The 18,201-nt window shown below is 36.3% G+C and overlaps 4 protein-coding genes across 5 annotated transcripts; 2 read left to right on the forward strand and 2 right to left on the reverse strand.

Moving 5' to 3' along the window:
- Positions 1–88: 88 nt before the first annotated feature.
- Positions 89–2,174, reverse strand: LOC111803729 (protein PSK SIMULATOR 1-like). The gene has a single exon (XM_023688254.2). It carries the CDS (start codon positions 1,748–1,750, stop codon positions 248–250), a length of 1,503 nt encoding a protein of 500 aa, XP_023544022.1. The 5' UTR covers positions 1,751–2,174; the 3' UTR covers positions 89–247.
- A 2,436-nt stretch (positions 2,175–4,610) lies between these two features.
- Positions 4,611–5,078, reverse strand: LOC111804202 (uncharacterized). Its single transcript, XM_023688924.2, has one exon. The coding sequence runs from the start codon at positions 5,076–5,078 to the stop codon at positions 4,611–4,613; it is 468 nt and encodes a 155-aa protein (XP_023544692.1).
- A 3,288-nt stretch (positions 5,079–8,366) lies between these two features.
- Positions 8,367–11,861, forward strand: LOC111803804 (ultraviolet-B receptor UVR8). Of its 2 annotated transcripts, none has more exons than XR_002816426.2 (12): positions 8,367–8,516; positions 8,617–8,825; positions 8,957–9,030; positions 9,129–9,213; positions 9,388–9,519; positions 9,690–9,920; positions 10,094–10,324; positions 10,455–10,498; positions 10,675–10,852; positions 11,103–11,193; positions 11,329–11,372; positions 11,452–11,650. XR_002816426.2 is itself a non-coding variant. In XM_023688376.2 (12 exons), exons 1-12 carry the CDS (start codon positions 8,512–8,514, stop codon positions 11,578–11,580), a joined length of 1,458 nt encoding a protein of 485 aa, XP_023544144.1. In that variant the 5' UTR covers positions 8,368–8,511; the 3' UTR covers positions 11,581–11,861. The 2 variants fall into 2 exon arrangements, 1 of the variants encoding a protein (XP_023544144.1); XM_023688376.2 differs by having other exon boundaries at positions 8,368–8,516; positions 10,675–10,857; positions 11,452–11,861.
- A 2,687-nt stretch (positions 11,862–14,548) lies between these two features.
- On the forward strand, positions 14,549–16,486 carry LOC111804425 (NADPH-dependent aldo-keto reductase, chloroplastic-like). Its single transcript, XM_023689227.2, has 7 exons — positions 14,549–14,882; positions 14,962–15,012; positions 15,075–15,151; positions 15,235–15,322; positions 15,489–15,764; positions 15,843–16,088; positions 16,162–16,486. The coding sequence occupies exons 1-7, from the start codon at positions 14,766–14,768 to the stop codon at positions 16,246–16,248; spliced, it is 942 nt and encodes a 313-aa protein (XP_023544995.1). The 5' UTR covers positions 14,549–14,765; the 3' UTR covers positions 16,249–16,486.
- The last annotated feature ends 1,715 nt before the right edge of the window (positions 16,487–18,201 follow it).

An 18,201-nucleotide genomic window follows, 5' to 3' on the forward strand; every position in this document is an offset into this window, starting at 1 on the left:
AAATTAAATTAAATATTTGAAATTAAATCTTCATTGAATTAATTAATGTTTATCAACAACTAAAATACCGGTAGAGGTTCGTAAAATGTTGATAAAAATAGCGTCATCGATAGCTTGTAGTAAGTTTTATCTATACCAAGGTGTGAAGTAAGTATAACATATGGAGTATATGTGTATACATATGATAAGAAGAAAGGTATATATACAACCAAACTAAAACTAAACTACCCAATTCAACGTCTCTTTTTTATTGTTGATTACAATTCCGGTGATCTTGCGTCTGCCGATTCTCAAATTTATAAATGCAACTCAACCCCACCAAAATCTCTACAATGGCGGCGTCTGTCTTCTCCAAGTCCGAATAATGCAGCGTTTGCATCAGCAGCGTTGTCGGACTGGTGTCGAACCTCTGTTTTTCCATGTTCCTCTCCGACTGCCACCGCATTGTGTCGTGAGCCAACGGACCCAACCACCCCATCATGTCCTCCACCGCCTCCTTCCACCCCGCCGCAAGCGACTGCGTATCCCTCTCGCTCCCCATTTTCTCCTCTCCTCCTTTATTCATCCAATTGTTCCTTCTCAATTTAGCCCTCAAATTTTGCTTTATTTTTGCTGGCAACATCTCGTAAAACTTCCCACGCGCTTCTTCTCCTATCGTCGTCGGAGAGTGCAGGCAACGCTCCGCGAAGAGTATCACGTTCGCGTAGTTCAATGAAAGCCCTGTTCCCCCCACCGTCGTTGGTGGCGCTGATGTGTATACTCTGTTATTTTCCAACTTCGAGGAATTGAGTTCCCCGGACCGAAATTCGGCGACGTCGTTTACTCTAATCACACTCGGAAATCGGACCAATTCCTTTTTCCCCCTTTTCGGAATCGGCCCAGATTGTGTTTCGAACTTATATTCGCCGTCGCCGCTGCCGGACTTTCGATGTCCGCCATAGAAATTCCACTTCCAGAATCTGTCTCTGAAGATTCCAGTTGGTGGGTTGTGATACGAAGAACAATCCTGCTCCGGAACATACGGGCTGAAGACGGTGGAAATTCTCGCGTATATGACGCAGATGAGTCGCGTCATCATTCCGACTGCGTAATCGAAACTCTGATTCCATAACGAAATTTCTTTGGCATGCTTCACGTCTTTCCTCTGGGTAGCCAGTTTTTTCTTCAACATTTCGAAATTCACAGGTGGGTATTGATTTGGACTCGACGTTCTCCAATTCTGCAGCTTCTTCTCCGACGCTTCCATTTCGAACAGAGCTTCCATAGAAGAATGAAGCTCCGCCGTGGAGAACACCAGCTTCTCCATTCTTCCAATAAGTTTAGCAACATTCTTGAAACCCGAATTGGATTTGACTGAATTGAATATTCCATCTTTCATATTGGAGAAGACGAGGTCGAATCGGGCGAGGCCCAAATCGGCGCACTTTTTGCTGAGTCGAGAAACAGAGGAGGCAGCATTGTTCAATTCCTCGAGCCGCTCGGAGCAAGCGAGATTGAGAAGAAACTCCTTGTCTTTGGAATTCAAATAGGCGACACCTTGGGAGCGTACGACGACGTTCCGGAGCTTGAAAATCTCTTCGTCGGAGAGAGATCGGTAGAGAGAAATGAGGGCAGCCATGGTTTTAGCAGTGTCGAAGGAGAGGATCCCAAGGGTAGGAGGAGGGGATTTTTCATGGAAGAAGAATTGAAGGGTGTGATGGGTAGTTCCTTTAATGGTGCCTGAAAGCCACGGCATGGTGGCAACAACCATGGCCTGTGAGAAGAGACTCTAAAAATGGGGGCTGGGCAATGAAATTTAGGATTGATTGAGGAAGAAGAAGAAGAAGAAGAAGAAGAAGAAGAAGAAGAAGGGAATGGAAATGGGGTGGCGATACTCGGGAGAAAGCCGGACATTTGGGTGGTGGCTCATGAAGACGAGGTCGGAGAGATGGGATTTGCGAGGCCGACAGAGCGGCGTTCCAATTCCGAACAGGAAAAGGAACAAACTTTGGGTCGCTCTAAAGATCAAAATATGAAAAACACGACCAAATCAAGAGCTGTAACTAAATATTGAATTTAAATTGTTCGGAGGGGAAGGTGTGGATGATCGGAATTCAATTGCTTGGTCAAACTTCAACCCCGTTTTTTTCCTTTCAATTTCTTGGCTTAAATTATGGTTTTGGAGATTATATATTATTGTTGGATGAATGTTAGTTGGAAACTACCAGTTTCTGATCTTTTCAAATTCAAAGCTTTGTGGTCGGTCAAGGTCAACTCAGACCAAAGACTTTTGATAAAAATTCGCCGCTTTTCTCGTTGTCTAATCAACTCACACGAATGAAGGCCTGAAAAAGAAAGCCCATTTTGGCTCAAGTCCAGCTTCCTATTTGTAACCCATTTTTTAACAGAAAAAAAAAAAAAAAATTATTAAGAATATTTCATTATTTAAATATTTATTAAGGCCTCATTTGCTTACCTGGAATAAAAATTAATAAAAATGGAAAATGTTATTCATATATTATTTATTGAAAGTTACATTTAAATATTTATTCCCGGCTTGGTTTCATTTCACTTTTTATTTACTTTTAGGTTACATTAATCTACTGATTAATTATAGTCATAAAATATGAAAATTATGAAATTATGGCGGAGTAACTTAGGTTTTGAAGGTAATTTTATATAATTTAGATGACATTTGAAACTAATTTAATACATGAACGGGATGTAATGTGATGTCCCATGTGCTCGGGTCTGAACTGTTCCTTCTTCATTACCCTTTTTCTTTCATTCTCTCTCTCTTCTCTCTCACATGCATCGTACCAAACAAAATCCCCTCCCCACCCATCAAAACATTCTTCAATTATTAACCCTTTACTGCAAAATTGCCATCTTTATTCTTCTTTCCTTTCTATTTTCCAACAACCACCAGACTTTAATAGTTCAAACTCACGGTTGCGTTTATTTTTATTGCATTGAGTTAAGTCCGTTACAGTTTACATATGGAAAGATTCTCCTCATATTCGTGTGTAGTTTTAATTTATTCATATACTTACTGTAACGACAGGTTAGGTTATTATATTAAATATTTGGTGTTTTTAACGATACCTTATGCATTTTTCTTTTGTGCTACAAATAAAATTGAGTTTAATGCTCTCATACACATCCTTATCTTGTGGGAAGCTAGAATCATGCATATTCTTGGTTTTGCATTTCCATACATAGAAAGCTATTTGTTGAAGCATAATTGAATGAGTTGTTTGTTTGGTTTTGGGTTGAGGCAAGGGTAACAAAAAATGGCATAAAAGTCTGTCATTACAACAAGAAGTGATGTTAGGGTTCCGTAAGGGAATTGGAATTTATCCATTTTCATGAAACTTGTGAGGGTTTTGCAGAATTTGCAAATGGGAGATTTTATTGCACAAATTGAGACAGAAGAAGAAACAAGAAAGTGACTGAGATGGCGATTACAAGACGTACTCTAGTATTTGTAATACTTAATTGTTGATGCCATGGAGTTGTTGCCAAAGCTTTGGACTCATGTACTGACACTCATAAATGGATCTGTGATGATGCGTGGAGTATTATAATTAAACCCTCACAAAAAGGGAATCAATGTTCTCAACCATCCCGACTTTATCTCGGTTTGGTTTAGTTTCGTTTTCGAGTATCTATCATAGCCTACCGCCAACAGATATTGTCTTGTTTGGACTTTCTTGGACTTTCCTTTAAACGCGTCTATTAATAAGAGGTTCTCAGTGTACTTGTTCGCATACTACTTAGTAATGTGGCATACCATTTATAACCCCCAAGCCCACCACTCGTAGATATTATTTGGACTTTCTCTGGACAATATTGTTCTCTTTGGACTTTTCTTTCTAGACTTCCCTTCAAGATTGTAAAATGCGTCTACTAATAAAAGATTTCTAGCATCCTTGTTGGCATATCATTCCGTAACTTGACATACCATTTGTAACCCTCAAACCCACCTCACTCAGTAACTTGGCATACCATTTGTAATCGCTCAAACACACCGCTAGTAGATATTGTCCGCTGTAACCCGTTACGTATCGTCGTTAGCCTCACAATTTTAAAACTTGCCTATTACGGGAGGTTTCCACATCTTATAAAGAATGTTTCGTTTCCCTCTCCAACTTACATGGGATCTCACATGAAATGTCATTGCCTTTATATGATATTATTACCGAGGGTTCTTCACATATTTCCATGCACATTTTTTAAACCTAATCTTCGAGGAAAACGAAGATCGTAACAAGGTTATTACTAGACAGTCGTGGTAGAAAATAAAAAAATGGGTAAAAAAGAAATGGAAATTTATAGAAATAATGGAACACGAACTCTTAAATATTCCACAATAATATTCTCACTTCGATCGATACGCACCTAATTTACAAATGTATGTATGTTTATGTATATGGGTTTTTTTTATTGAAAGCAAGAAATTTTCTAACTTTTTTTCAATTCTTTTTCAATTTACTTGTGTGAACAATATTGTTAAAGCAACAAAGAACTGACATGATCAGAAGAACAGCAAAAAAAAAAAAAAAAAAAAAAAAAAAAAAAAAAAAAAAAAAACAGAGAGAAATAACAAAGTCACGGCGGTGCAATTTTATTTATCTAGCGCCGCCAAGGCGGAGCTCAAGATCCAAATCCTCAACGGAGGTATGAGTAAGTCCAATTACCTCTGATCGGAAAAGGAAAGCCAGAGTGGCCGGCACGTGATCGGGTCTCTTTCTCTTGGTACAAACAGCGGCCTGATCCTTGAGGAAATCGTGGCTTGTTTTAGGGTGTTGTTGAAGATCGATTTGGGGTTTGAAAGATTGATGCTTTAATCTAGCCCGATCACGGCGGTGGACATTCATGTGACCACCCAGAGCTTGAGCCGACCGGAATTCCCTTTTGCAGAAGCTACAAGAGTAGGATCTGGGGGGCCAAACGCAGCCGCCGAGATGACCCGCAGCAGCATCCTCAGCAAAGGCTTCTTCTTCCCATGAAGCTTGGTTGATTGAAGTGGTTAAATTCCTCTTCTTTTTGTTCTTGTTTTCCCACATCATCCAGCATGGTTTGGAGTCCATTTCCATAGCGCAGAAGGTGAAAAGGTATGGAATTGAGATGAGAAAATTGCATTAAATTGGATATTTAAGGTGAATTAGTGGGTAGATATTATTCTACACCCTCTTGTTTTCCCACACCCTCTTGCCCTAACTCAACTCATCTCACTCAAACCATTATCACTTACCACAACTCATTACCTAATAATTAATTCGCAACTCTCTCTCTCTTCTTCCATTATCCACAAAATGTCCTTTAATGACCGTACATATTATTCTTTTTGGACTTTCTCTTACGAGATTTGAGGTTTCTACACTTTTACAAAGAATTTTATTCTCCTCTTCAATCGATGTCAGATCTCATAATCCACCCCCTTTTGGGGCCCACTAGCACACCATCCGGTGTCCACCTTCCTTCCCAGCTCAATATCCTCTCTGACATATCACCCGATTTCTCTTACACGTTTCGAGGTTTCCACACTTTTATAAACGATTTTGTTCTCCTCCCCAACCAATACCAATGTGAGATCTCACAATTCATCCCCTTTTGAGGCTCAGTGTCCATGATCTTATCCTTTTTGGGTTTTTTTTTTTGACTTCCGCTCTAAGTTTCTAAAATACGAGGAGAGAAAAGTTTCCACACTCTTATCAACGGTTTTGTTCTCAGATCTAATGGACGTGGGAGAGTTATTAATTATTAATTAATTAGACAAATTCTCCTAATAAAATCATCCAACTCATTAGAACAACCTTATTGTTTTCAAACTCATTTGACATAAAATTAAGTGTAATTATCTAGGAGATGAAAAACCGAACATTTCTACATTAAATATTGCATCATCAAACAATTATTCCACGTACATGTGTGTGTATAATATATAAATAAATCATGTAGTCAAAATGTTTAGTTATGCTAAATAATATTATTTAATTAGAATTTATATCATAATATTTATATCCCAGAAAAATTCCTAATAGGCCCTCATGATTTCTCCAATTTGCGTAACTAGTTAGCCTATCTATTGGCCAATAAACCAAGAATTCAGAAATATAATAAACAATTCGATTTCTTGTAAGTTACAATTTGATCATTGTCGTCCCTTAAACTCTCCATTATTCAACTTAAATTATTATTATTTCATTTGGAAATTTACTTAATCCCTACTCAACAAATAAATTTTTTGTTACAATCTCATATAAGTATATATAATTTCTATTAATCAATTTTTTTTTTTTTTTAAAAAAATTAAATAGCACACAAACAACTGTCATGTCGTAAAGTATGCGTGCATTGAGGTGGTTTTTTCAAACGACATGATAAGATAAGCAATCACTACAAGGGGAGTAAGATTCAGATTACCTTGTTGATCGAATATCTGAAGGCAAGAACATTGTTTGAGATTCGAATCACTTCACAAGCAAGATTGATCATCGTCGAGCTTGAATGATTCTATATGCAACCTAAACTACATAGATTTGCAAAAAAACTTAGTCATTCGCTAAACAAGAGCACAGATGCTCCTTTTACTAAATTTTCCAAGTCTTCTTACAAATACAACATATATGTCTTTATATAGCCTCAAAGAGTTATAACCTTCCTACTTAATGGCCATAATTAATAATTTTAAGTTAGAGTAAATAAAAAATCTTAAAATACATTAATAAATTCAGTAACTCTGAATCGTAATCGACTCAAAATTTATAACATGAAACTTCATTCTTCTTCAATGTGGCATGAATTGAAATATCGTTTTGATAATTTCAACAATATTTTCTTCGCATCTTCATTAAAGCATATTGTATGATTGATATCTCTTAGTTCATATCACGACATCAATATTATGAAGGCGTCAACAAAATTTAGACTTGGAACGACATTAGATATGATTCATAAGAAAGCGATACTTCAAAGTCATGTACCATGCGGTTTAAAGAGGTCAAGTCAATGATCCCTTTCTAACGTATATGATTTTAGCAAAAATAAGCGTGTATATATATATATATATATATATATATATATATATATATATATATATATATATATATATATATATATATATATATATAGGTTTATTATGTTTAAATAATTGAATTAAATTAGTAAGATATAAATTAAAAGGATTGTGAAGGAAAAGAATGAAACCTAAGCTAAGAAAATATAATGTGACAAAAGTTTCAACATTATTGAAAATGAACAGATCACTCATCTTTTAATTCCAGAATAATAATTATTATTATTATTAAGACATTTGCCATTTTCTAATCGACTGTCCCAATCCTTCAAATATGATTTCCTTTGCAACTTGATCCGTAAATCCAGAGAGAACCTCCATTTTTTTTAAAAAAAATTTTATTACAAAATAAAAAAACTTCAAGAAAATTCGAGATGAAGTGAGCTTATCTTACATTTTAATATATAATTGAGAAATTATTTGTGTCGGCACGAAAATTGTTGTGTTAAATGATTATAAAAAGGGAGCAACGACAAGAAATTGGGTGAGATTGGTCATATTTTTATAATATAAAGTTTTTATTTTCATGCATTCCCTTGACACAGACCCATGGAATAACAATAATATTTCAAACTTATCTCACCCAAATTTAAAACACCCATTAACAGTGTATTTTAGATCTGATGATATTAATAACATAAATTATTGTATGTGTATTCACAATATATGGTTCAAAGATTCGAGCCTAAGCAAAGGAAGGTGTTCTTGCATGTTTCGTGGGATGTGCTGACTTCTAGATCAACCCTCTCATCCATTTTTAACCTATTATACACTCGTTTTTACGAGTAATAGATCGTAGTTAAAAAATATAATGCATGTATGTATGACACGTACTTGAGTAATTTTAAAAATATATAACGAGAAATAATTGCTGAAAAATGTTCCATTATATAAAATATTAGTTCATGCAAATTTTTTGTAAAATGGGATTTTGGGTTGAAAACAAGCCAAGCCCATCACAAAATTATGTCCGTTGGGCCCAACGTGGGCCGAGACATTTTCTTTTTCAAATTATTGCATATGATTATAGCGTATATTTTTATAATTAAAAAAAATATATAATTATTAAATTGATTTAAAAAAATAATGATAATTAAGCGTGGCATACGTGGGTCTATTTAAACCGTGGATTTAGAAGTGGCGATCTCCAATGTAAATCGGTATATAAATAAATGTGGTACCCACGTGGCAAGCATTTGGAAAGGTTCGGATTTGAAAAGTCTTTGGCTTCCAGAAACTTCCAGCTTAATCTTGTGGCGATCTCAAACGCGGCCACGATTTCTCCACGTGTCCAATGACCACGTCGATATCCGACGTGGCTCACGTTACATCTCTGTAAATGATACGATCCATTCCTTTTAAATTATTTCGAAATTTACCTTTTTTGGTTTTTTCTTCTTTTTTTGGCTGAATTTTCATGTGCGGATGCATCGGAATGCAAAGAGAGAAAGATGAAGTAAAGCTTTCCGTTTCTTCTTCTCTACAGAATAGTTTTTGTTTTCTGAATGAAATTAGAATTTCTCTGAGTTGTTATTTGTCGGTTTCGAATGGATTAGGGAGGAGAATGCAGCAGGACAGAACTGTGCAAAAATGGCGAACAAAATCGATGCCCTTGTTTTTATGTGGGGTTATCTTCCCGGAGCTTTGCCGGATAAATCCCTTTTGCTCTCGCCGGAGCCCGTGCGGCTTCCGGGTTCAATCGAAGGCGGGGATTCGTGGAAGGAAGTCTGCGGCGGTGGTTGTGGGTTTGCTATGGCCATTTCAGGTTTTAAAGCTCTCGATCCTTGGAATCTTGTTCTTATTGTTTTCTGGAATTCGGGGTTTTTTTTTTTTTTTTTTTTTTTTGTTTTTTCTTTGAATTTTGGTCGATGAACTGTTCATGGATTTGGGTTTTAGATTCTGGAAAGTTAATTACGTGGGGTGCGGCGGATGAGGAAAGTCAAATTTACCTGACTTCGGGAAAACATGGGGTAATGTGGATGTTTGAGTGAAAAACTTCTTTGATTTTATTTTTATGCGTGCTCTTGGAATTGATTTGGAATCTTCTTCGAGCTGCAACATTGTTAAGGAGATTCCTGAGGCGTTTCCTCTTCCAACTGAGGCTTTGGTGGTGAAGGCTGATGCCGGTTGGGCTCATTGTGTCTCCGTTACAGGTACCGTTTCATTCTCTTTGTTGCAACCTAAACTTGTAAGGGAATTTCAGATGATTTCTTGTTTCTGGGAAGGTGTTATGTTGTTGATATGATAGATTATTTTGAGGATTGAAACATGTTCTCTTCCATTGTAAAGGATATTTCTCTGCTTAAGAAGTTATAACAAATGTACAGAGGCTGGCGAAGTGTACACATGGGGCTGGAGCGAGTGCATACCTTCCATGAAAACATTGCGAGATTTGGCCATTGGGGGAGCTATGTTAAAGGATTCTACTGGGAAACAAACTCTACCCACAACTGAGCAAGGTAATTTTCAAGTTCTTGTGAAAATGGGCAGGGGAGTTAGCAAAACCAATAGATTATATGTATTCTTGATATTGTTATCCTGGATACTAATTTGATTCATGAAATCCAACAAGTGAACTGTTTCGAAGTTTTGGTAGATTTGATTGTTTAAATGTATATGTTCTTCATAGTTGAATCTCAAGACTGGAACGTAGTTGATAGAACGGATTCCCAACTTGACAACAAAAGGGTTGGAGAGGAAACTGCAAAGCGAAGAAAAATCAATTCAGTTAAGGAAGATGCTGAAGTTTCTAGTCCGGGAGATGAGCTATTTACTGCATTACCATGTCTTGTAAATTTTGGGCCGGGAGTGAAGATTGCTGCGGTTGCAGCTGGTGGACGCCACACTTTAGCTCTATCAGGTAAATCTCTGATGCAGAAGCCACCCACATGCTCACGATTTGCAGACGTAATTTAGCGTTTTGTGGTTACACTGCATAGTTTTGTAGGGTATATCAAGTACGAAGCTATGGAAGATTTTTGATGTAAAGAAAAAAGACACCCTGATGCATCATTATATTAACTGAAGTTTCAGATATGGGACAGGTGTGGGGTTGGGGCCATGGAGGTGAAGGACAGTTAGGTTTGGGTACTCGGGTGAAGATGGTATCTTCCCCTCATATCATTCCTTGCATTGAATTGCCTACTTCTGCTAAAGATAGGTCTTCAGTAATTTATCAAGGATCCAAAGCGGCTGCTGGTAAAGTGATCGGAAATTATGTGAAGGGGATTGCTTGTGGAGGTCGCCATAGCATCGTAGTAACAGGTGAGAATATACGATATCCTTCTTTGTTTAGTCTAAAAGTATCATACAGCCAGAGTTTTGGTTTTTTTGCCATCAATACCTCTTCTTTTATAGTCTGTTTCACTCTGCTTATATATGGTTAACGTATCAGATACTGGTGCATTGCTTACTTTCGGATGGGGACTATATGGACAGGTCTGTTTTCTTTCCCTATTGTCTTTCTATGGCGAAGCTCTTCTCGAAGATCAAACTATAAGCCATTTTAAGCAACAAAATGCCTTAAGTACTCTACTGCAAGCACGCCATTCTTATTGTGTTAAACGTACCAATATTGTTTAGTTATCTTCGTATGACGGCTTTTATTAATCCAGTGTGGGCAAGGGAACACCAATGATCTACTGAGACCGACATTTGTGTCTTCTTTATCGGGTACCCAAGTGGAAAACATTTCTGCTGGATTATGGCACACTCTTTGTATTACTGCTGAAGGTCTTATCTATGTCTTTGGGGGCAACCAGTTTGGACAGTTGGGAACTGGTGCTGACCAGGGTGAGGTACTTTTTCTGTTCTGCCTGAGCGTTTCCATGAATTTGTAAGCGATGTTGTGTCTAGATGAGAATGGAAGAAAGAACAAGTAAAGTTGTCAAACTGCTTGGATTAGATTGTCTCTGGTTTTTAAGCGTGAGATGTCTGCTTCTATTCCCACTACTAAGTGATTTTACCATCAAAGAACTTATGATGAAACTGCTTGGATTAGTCTTTAGTCTTCATAGAATTTCCTTTTATTTTGTTACTTTAGACTGTACCAAGGCTTTTGGATGCTCCGATCTTGGGAAGTAAGCGTGCAAAAAGAATTTCTTGTGGCGCTCGACACAATGCCGTACTAACAGGTATCGTAAGCCTATGATTTTACTATTCAATCTACTGAAATGAATGTGGGTTGAAGTGATCCCACGACACCATTTTGTTGACCTCGTATGTGTTATTTCTTGCTCTAATCTTTTCCCTTACTGATTTTCTTAAAGATGATGGCCAGTTATTTTCTTGGGGTTGGAATAAATATGGCCAGGTACTCTGATTCTTTCAGCTTAAGAAGTCAGTTTCGATGTCCTGCTGCATTTTTATCGATATCTTTCGTGTTTTCGCAGCTTGGTCTTGGAGATTCAATCGATCGCAACATACCATCTAAGGTTCCCATCGATGGATGCTTACCGCAAAATATCGTTTGTGGTTGGTGGCACACGCTCATGTTGGCCGAGGCTGAACCATCGAAGTAATTGTTGTAAGTTATCAATCTGAAGGAGGTAGAACCATATGATCTGGTTAACATGTTCATTTGTTTGTTTAGACTGGTTAGTTAGTTGAGTAGCAGTAGATATCAAACTTGCATTTTCACATTGTGTTCAGTAGAGGATATAGCCAGATATTGTTGTTAACTGCTTGAATCTGGGCTGCTTCCATTCTAGAACTTGAGTTGAAAAAAAAAATCTCTGAACTTCTTCAAACTCCACTTCTGTAAAATATAATTTAAACATAATTTTGGGGGTTGGCCTTTCAATTCTGTTGCATCATTTGTTTTTGGTGTGATCAGGTGATGGATTTAGTTTAGGTGCTTGGTTGATAAGCTTCATTATTGAGGCTTCCCTCTGAAGGAAAATCATGTTGATCTTGATATTGATATTAAATTAGTAGCCAGTATGTAACTTGTTCCATGGGACTTGTCAAAGTTTAAAGCAAGAAACATGTGTATATATGAGAGAAAAAAAAAAAAGGAGGGAAATCATTCATAAAATTGCACAAGAGAATAACATAAGATATGTCCAAAACAATTCATACATCTTAGTTCCATTCATATAATGTAGTAACTTGGAAGTAGTGGTAGTCAAATCCATGTTCATTTCAGTCTCGGATATTGTCTTTTTTAGGGTTTCTTTCTTAAACCTACCTTTGCTAGCATATATTGTCTATCTCTGAAATTTTCATTTCTTGTCCATTGCTAGCATATATTGTCATCTCTAGAATTTTTCTTTCAAGTTCATCGTTAGAGGTTTCTACACCCTGCAAAGAATGCTTCATTTTCTTTCCCGACTGATATAGGTTAGAGTGAGTTGGTAACCTTCGTATGGTTTGGGGTTACTTCCAATCTCAAATGGGTTTCTGAGTGTAGACCATATATATAAGCAAATTGGAACCCATCTGCTGATATGAACAGCGCTCAAGAACAATACAAACAAGCAAACCGAGGAGCCTTGAATCAGAAGCTACTAATACCAAGAAACCCTCCAAATAATAATAATAAAAAACCAAACTTGAAAACAAGAAAGAAAAGATAATTAATAAAGAAAGGATATTTGGTGGAAGATTGCAATGCCAAATGGAGATTTAGTTTGGATATAGCTTTCTGTAGCTATCAGAAGGGCCTTGGACTCGATTTTGGCCAAATCTTGATTGTGGGTTAGCGTGAGAAGCTGGATTCTCAAATCCAAACAAACCCCATATAACATTTCATCCCCCAAATCTTTCAATAACCCCATAAAACCAAACCCATCTGCTCTCTTCTCTTCTCTTCTCTTCTCTTCAAAGAAGCCAAATCAAGTAATAACCTTTGTGGTTGTAGAGGAAGATGGAGGGCCTCATTCCATTCCTTTACAAAGCCATTGTCCACTACAGAAATGGCTATAACGAAGCCGATACCCAACCGTCATGGCGCTGCGACGAGTCTCCCTCTGCTTCAGCTTCATATGTAAGACTTGCAGGTGATGAACAAGACAGTGCCTCTTCTTCTTCTTCTTCTTCTTCTTCTAATGGCAGTGTTAGAATATCAGCTTCTGGGATTCAATCTCCTTTGCGTCGTTTGGTTCCCCGTCGAGTTGCTGCTTGAAATGAAAATTAAAGTGAAAGAAAGTAGAAAGCTTAAGCTTGGTGATTATGGATAAGTTGTTGCTTGTAATTTAAGTTTGTAGCCGTTGGGTTTGGAAGTATGAGGTGTGTGTGTGTGTGCGCGCGCAGAAAGAAGTCTCCAAAGGGAGAACTGTGGCCTGTGAGTGATGGTCCGGCCAAGAGGGCCGCCGTGTGTATGGTGGTTTGTTCAAAGCAATTATATATATTTTCAACTATTTTTATTTGTTTAAATATGTTTAAGCTTAAGATATAAAGATTCCTTAACATATATTTTTCAATTTTGTTTCTTGTTTTTCATTTTTTGATTTAAATACTATTTTCGAAACCTCTCATTAACAGACATATTACTAATTAACTACGAAGTTGTTTTTCTTTAATTTTATTGTCATATACATTTATTTATTTATTGAAATAAAGTCTTATATATATATATATATATATATATATATATATATATATATATATATATATATATTTAAGCTAATAAATTTAATCTCTAAATGGTTTTTTTTTTCTTAATTGCCACTATCACGTAAGTTAAATGATTAAAAATAAATAATTAATTAATTAAAAACAACCTTAGAAAAAGAACAAAACAATTAATAAAATAATAGGTAGGTAGACAATTTATTTGGTTCACATTATATTAAGTAAAACGTGACAAATTGGAAGTTTAAAATATCTACGAGTTGATGTGTCAATTTTTTATAGAAATGTCAAAATATAAATATATTTTTTTATATTTTGATCAATAAATAATTAGTTTAAACCGGAGGTTTAAGAGATAACACTGACTATTTAGAAAGATTTTATCATACTAAAAAGGTAAATTCTAAATTTTAAAATCATATAAACTAAATTTTAACCTTTTCATATTCCTATAAATTAAATTTTGTAATTTAATCTTTAAAATCTATTATTTTTTGTTATATTTACATAATATCAGTTTGTTTTATATGTTTTATGAATTTTTTTACGACATAACGTTAAACTTGTGTGAAAATATTATGATACGGACTAAAGAAAAAAAAAAAGATTTGATTGGAGAAATTAATATGGTCATTGTAAATATTGTCATTATCGAACTTTCGCTTACCGTCTTTCTCTCAAAATTTTAAAATGTGTCTATTGGAAAGACGTTTCCATTTCCATTTTTGAACGAAGAAGCATCAGATGTAATTAAATGGGGGGAATGAGTGTATTTTAAAGGCGAGGAAGAGAGTGGTTTGGATGAGGAAGTTTGTTGTTGGCAGATAAACGTGTGTTTGAGAGAGCAGAGATCCTCATTTTATGGCGGAACTCACTCAAAGGGAAAACAATGGAATCCATATAAAGTCTTCGACAATGGAAGACGAAGAGACGACCAGAAAAAGAAAACCCAATTCTCTCCATTCATTAATAATACCCTTTCTGTCTCACCAAAAACCAGACCAAATAAGGTAACCCCACCTCTGTTTTCTCTGTTTTCTCTGTTCTCTCTGTTCTCTCTGTTCTCTCTGTTCTCTCTTTCCAACCAAACTTCCAGAATAAACAACGTTGGAGATTCAGAAGCCCCAAAAACATGGAAAAACTCTCGCATTTTGATCTCAACACTGGAGCAACCATTCCGGCTGTCGGCCTCGGAACATGGAAAGCCCCTCCCGGCGAGGTCGGAGAAGCTGTCAAAACCGCTGTCAAGGTTTCTCTGCATCATTACATATCTAAATTGCACTTAGTTTAGAGTCAAAATTGATGGGTTTGTCTGTTTCTATGTGCAGGCTGGTTATAGGCATATTGATTGTGCTCATGTCTACGACAATGAAAAAGAGGTTTTCTTTTTGCCTTCTTCTTAACATAATTCTGTACATGGAATTCATAAACTCTGTTGCAGGTAGGAGCAGCATTTAAGGAGCTGTTTTCAACGGGCGTAGTCCAGCGAAGTGAGATATTCATCACTTCTAAACTCTGGTAATCCCATCATGTTTTGTACTAAAACCCCATCATGATTTACATCAAAATTAGTAGTGATTTTGCGTTCATCTCCTCCACAGGTGCAGCGATCAAGCACCTGAAGATGTCTGCAAAGCATTGAGCAAAAGCTTAGAAAATCTTCAACTTGATTACATCGATCTCTATCTTGTACGCCTTTCTTATACCCTATGAAATGCTGATGTGACTATTAGGAATCACGAACCTTTACGATAGTATGATATTGTTTGTTTTTGGCTTTTTTAAAAGGTCTCGACCAATGGAAATAGTATTCCTTACTTATAAACAATCCTGAATTGTGACATGTTTATTTCAGGTACATTGGCCATTCAGGACGAAACCCGGGTCGAGAGGGTTCGCTCCTGAGGTCATGGCGCCGTTGTGCATTGCGGAAACGTGGAACGCGATGGAGGGGTTGTATGCATCTGGGCAAGCAAGAGCCATTGGTGTAAGCAACTTCTCAACAAAAAAGCTTCAAGATTTGCTCAAAACTGCAAAAGTTCCACCGGCTGTTAACCAAGTTGAATGCCACCCAGTTTGGCAGCAGCCTGCACTTCACAACCTCTGCAAATCCACCGGCGTTCATCTTTCGGTACATTTTCTAAATCCATTAGCTATCTATAATCAACAGACACACAAATTTACATAGAAAATTGGATGATGGGTGCAGGCATATTCTCCATTGGGATCTCCAGGGAGCTGGGTGAAGGGTGAAATCTTGAAGGAGCCAATTCTCATAGAAATTTCAGAGAAGCTGAACAAGTCACCGGCGCAGGTGGCCCTCCGATGGGGCATCCAAAGTGGCCACAGTGTTCTTCCAAAGAGCGTAAATGAATCAAGGATTGTTGAAAACCTTAGCTTATTTGATTGGTCCATTCCCCCTGAGCTCTTCTCAAAATTCTCACAAATTCATCAGGTAAGTAATCAATGATATTCAGCTCAAAAGCCATAGAAATTGATCTAATTTTTGCATGGATTGTATTATGCAGCAACGTCTTCTTCGCGGGGATTTTGCAGTCCATGAAACTCAAAGCCCTTATAAAAGCCTTGAAGAGCTTTGGGATGGTGAGATATGATATCCATATCCATATGAATTTGATAACAACACTTTGAATTTGTGATAAACATCGATTTGGTCATTCTTTTAGGACGCCATTTCATATTAATTCCGAGATTGTTTTGTAATAATTTATGTTGTTTTCTTTTTTAACATTTTAAGTTCTTAGTCGTTCTTACCCATTTGTCTTCTAAAATCTCAATTCATTGTTCCAAGTGTGGTATTAATTCTATATATTCAGTTCCCTTCTCAAACAATTCTCAAACAATTGTGTCGTAGTCTTCCATTATGAAATTTATTTGCGTTAAAATGATATTCATATCTTATCTACCCAGCTATGCTTGAACTGAAATAGCAAAATTTAATGGTAAGTGTTGAATATAAAAAAATTAGAATGTTTACAATATTTTTTATTACCAAAATAAAATTTTAAGAACCAAAACACGAATTTCAAGACGAACTTTTTAGAATTAAACTTATTTACTAACTTTTATTTCTTAATAATTATCTAGATTTTTCTCGGAAATTTAAAAGATAGACAATTATCTTATTCAATCACAATCATGAATAACATCATTGACGAGAGTAGAAACGTAAAGACATTGACTTATAAATTTCTTGATTTTGAGTCACCAAAACAACCCGTCAAATCAATAAGTATTTTGATAAGTCTACCGGATGCAACGCAAACTAGAAGGAGTTTTAGAAAAATACCCGATTAAGAGTTAGCAGATATATTTTCGTATTAGGGTTCAAATCTTATTTACTTGTCACTCAAATTCATGGATGCAACATTAGTGAAAAATTACTCACTCTCTGAATAACTATCAAACGTGTGGAGTAGAAAATCTATAATTCTCTAATACTTCACGGTTACAAATTACAAATATTTCTATAGTTTCTCTTTCATACACACTCGAATATCAGATAACTCAAACAATTTATTCCATAACCAAACCCGAACGGGAGTGATTTATTTGCTCCAAATACATATTCCATAAACAAACCCAAAGAAAAAACAAGACACCATAAGAACTATTCCCCAAAAAGAAGGGAAGAGATGAAAGAAGCACCGATACTCCCAATCATAGACGAAAGCATGGACGTCAAGATCCTCCCTGCCTTTCGCCCATGCTTTTGTCCATGATCTACAGGAGGAGGAACTGTTGTTGCTGCAGCATATGGATATCCTTGATAAGGATAACCATAAGGAGGATAATTGCATCCATAAGGAGGACAAGCTTGGTTCTTGGGATATCCTTGGTGAGGGTAAGGATATCCATAGTTGTAGTAAGCATATGGATACTTCATGTTTGGGACTGCCATTAGGGTTTTGTAATGAGAGCACCACCTGCTGAGGTTATAAGTAGGGGTGAGAACAAAGTCTTCCATCACCAATTTCTTATATAATAAAAAAAGACCAAGACTTAGGAAGGTTCTTACTATAAATTAAATTTATTATTTATTTAAACCGCTTTTCTTTTCGATTAAATTTCTATAGAGAGTGACATCCTCTTTTTCACATTAACCGACGTGTTATGTATCATTGTTTTCACACTTTATAAAGAATACTTCGTTCTCATCTCTAATCGATGTGGGATCTCACAATCTACCATTTTAGAGCTAACGTCTTCGCTAACACACCGCCTAATATCTACCTCTTATACCATTTGTAATAGCTAACAGATATTGTCCGCCTTAACACTTTACGTATCATCATCTGTCTCACAGTTTTAAAGCGCGTCTACGACAGAGAGGTTTCCACGTTCTTATAAGGATTGATTCGTTCCCCTGTTCAACCGAAGTGGAATCTCACATCATGGTGACGTGGACGTGGAGGTTTGAAATATGTTCTAATTGTTTTGACACAAATTTATTATATTCCTCTAAAATGCATTAAAAAATGAAAACATTAATAAATACTAAAATGGAATTTTAGAATGAACAAATCGAAAATATATAAATTTGGAGG

The sequence above is a fragment of the Cucurbita pepo genome, chromosome 10, assembly GCF_057944985.1.
Source record: "Cucurbita pepo subsp. pepo isolate OVF chromosome 10, ASM5794498v1, whole genome shotgun sequence".
In the NCBI taxonomy this organism is placed as follows: Eukaryota; Viridiplantae; Streptophyta; class Magnoliopsida; order Cucurbitales; family Cucurbitaceae; genus Cucurbita; species Cucurbita pepo.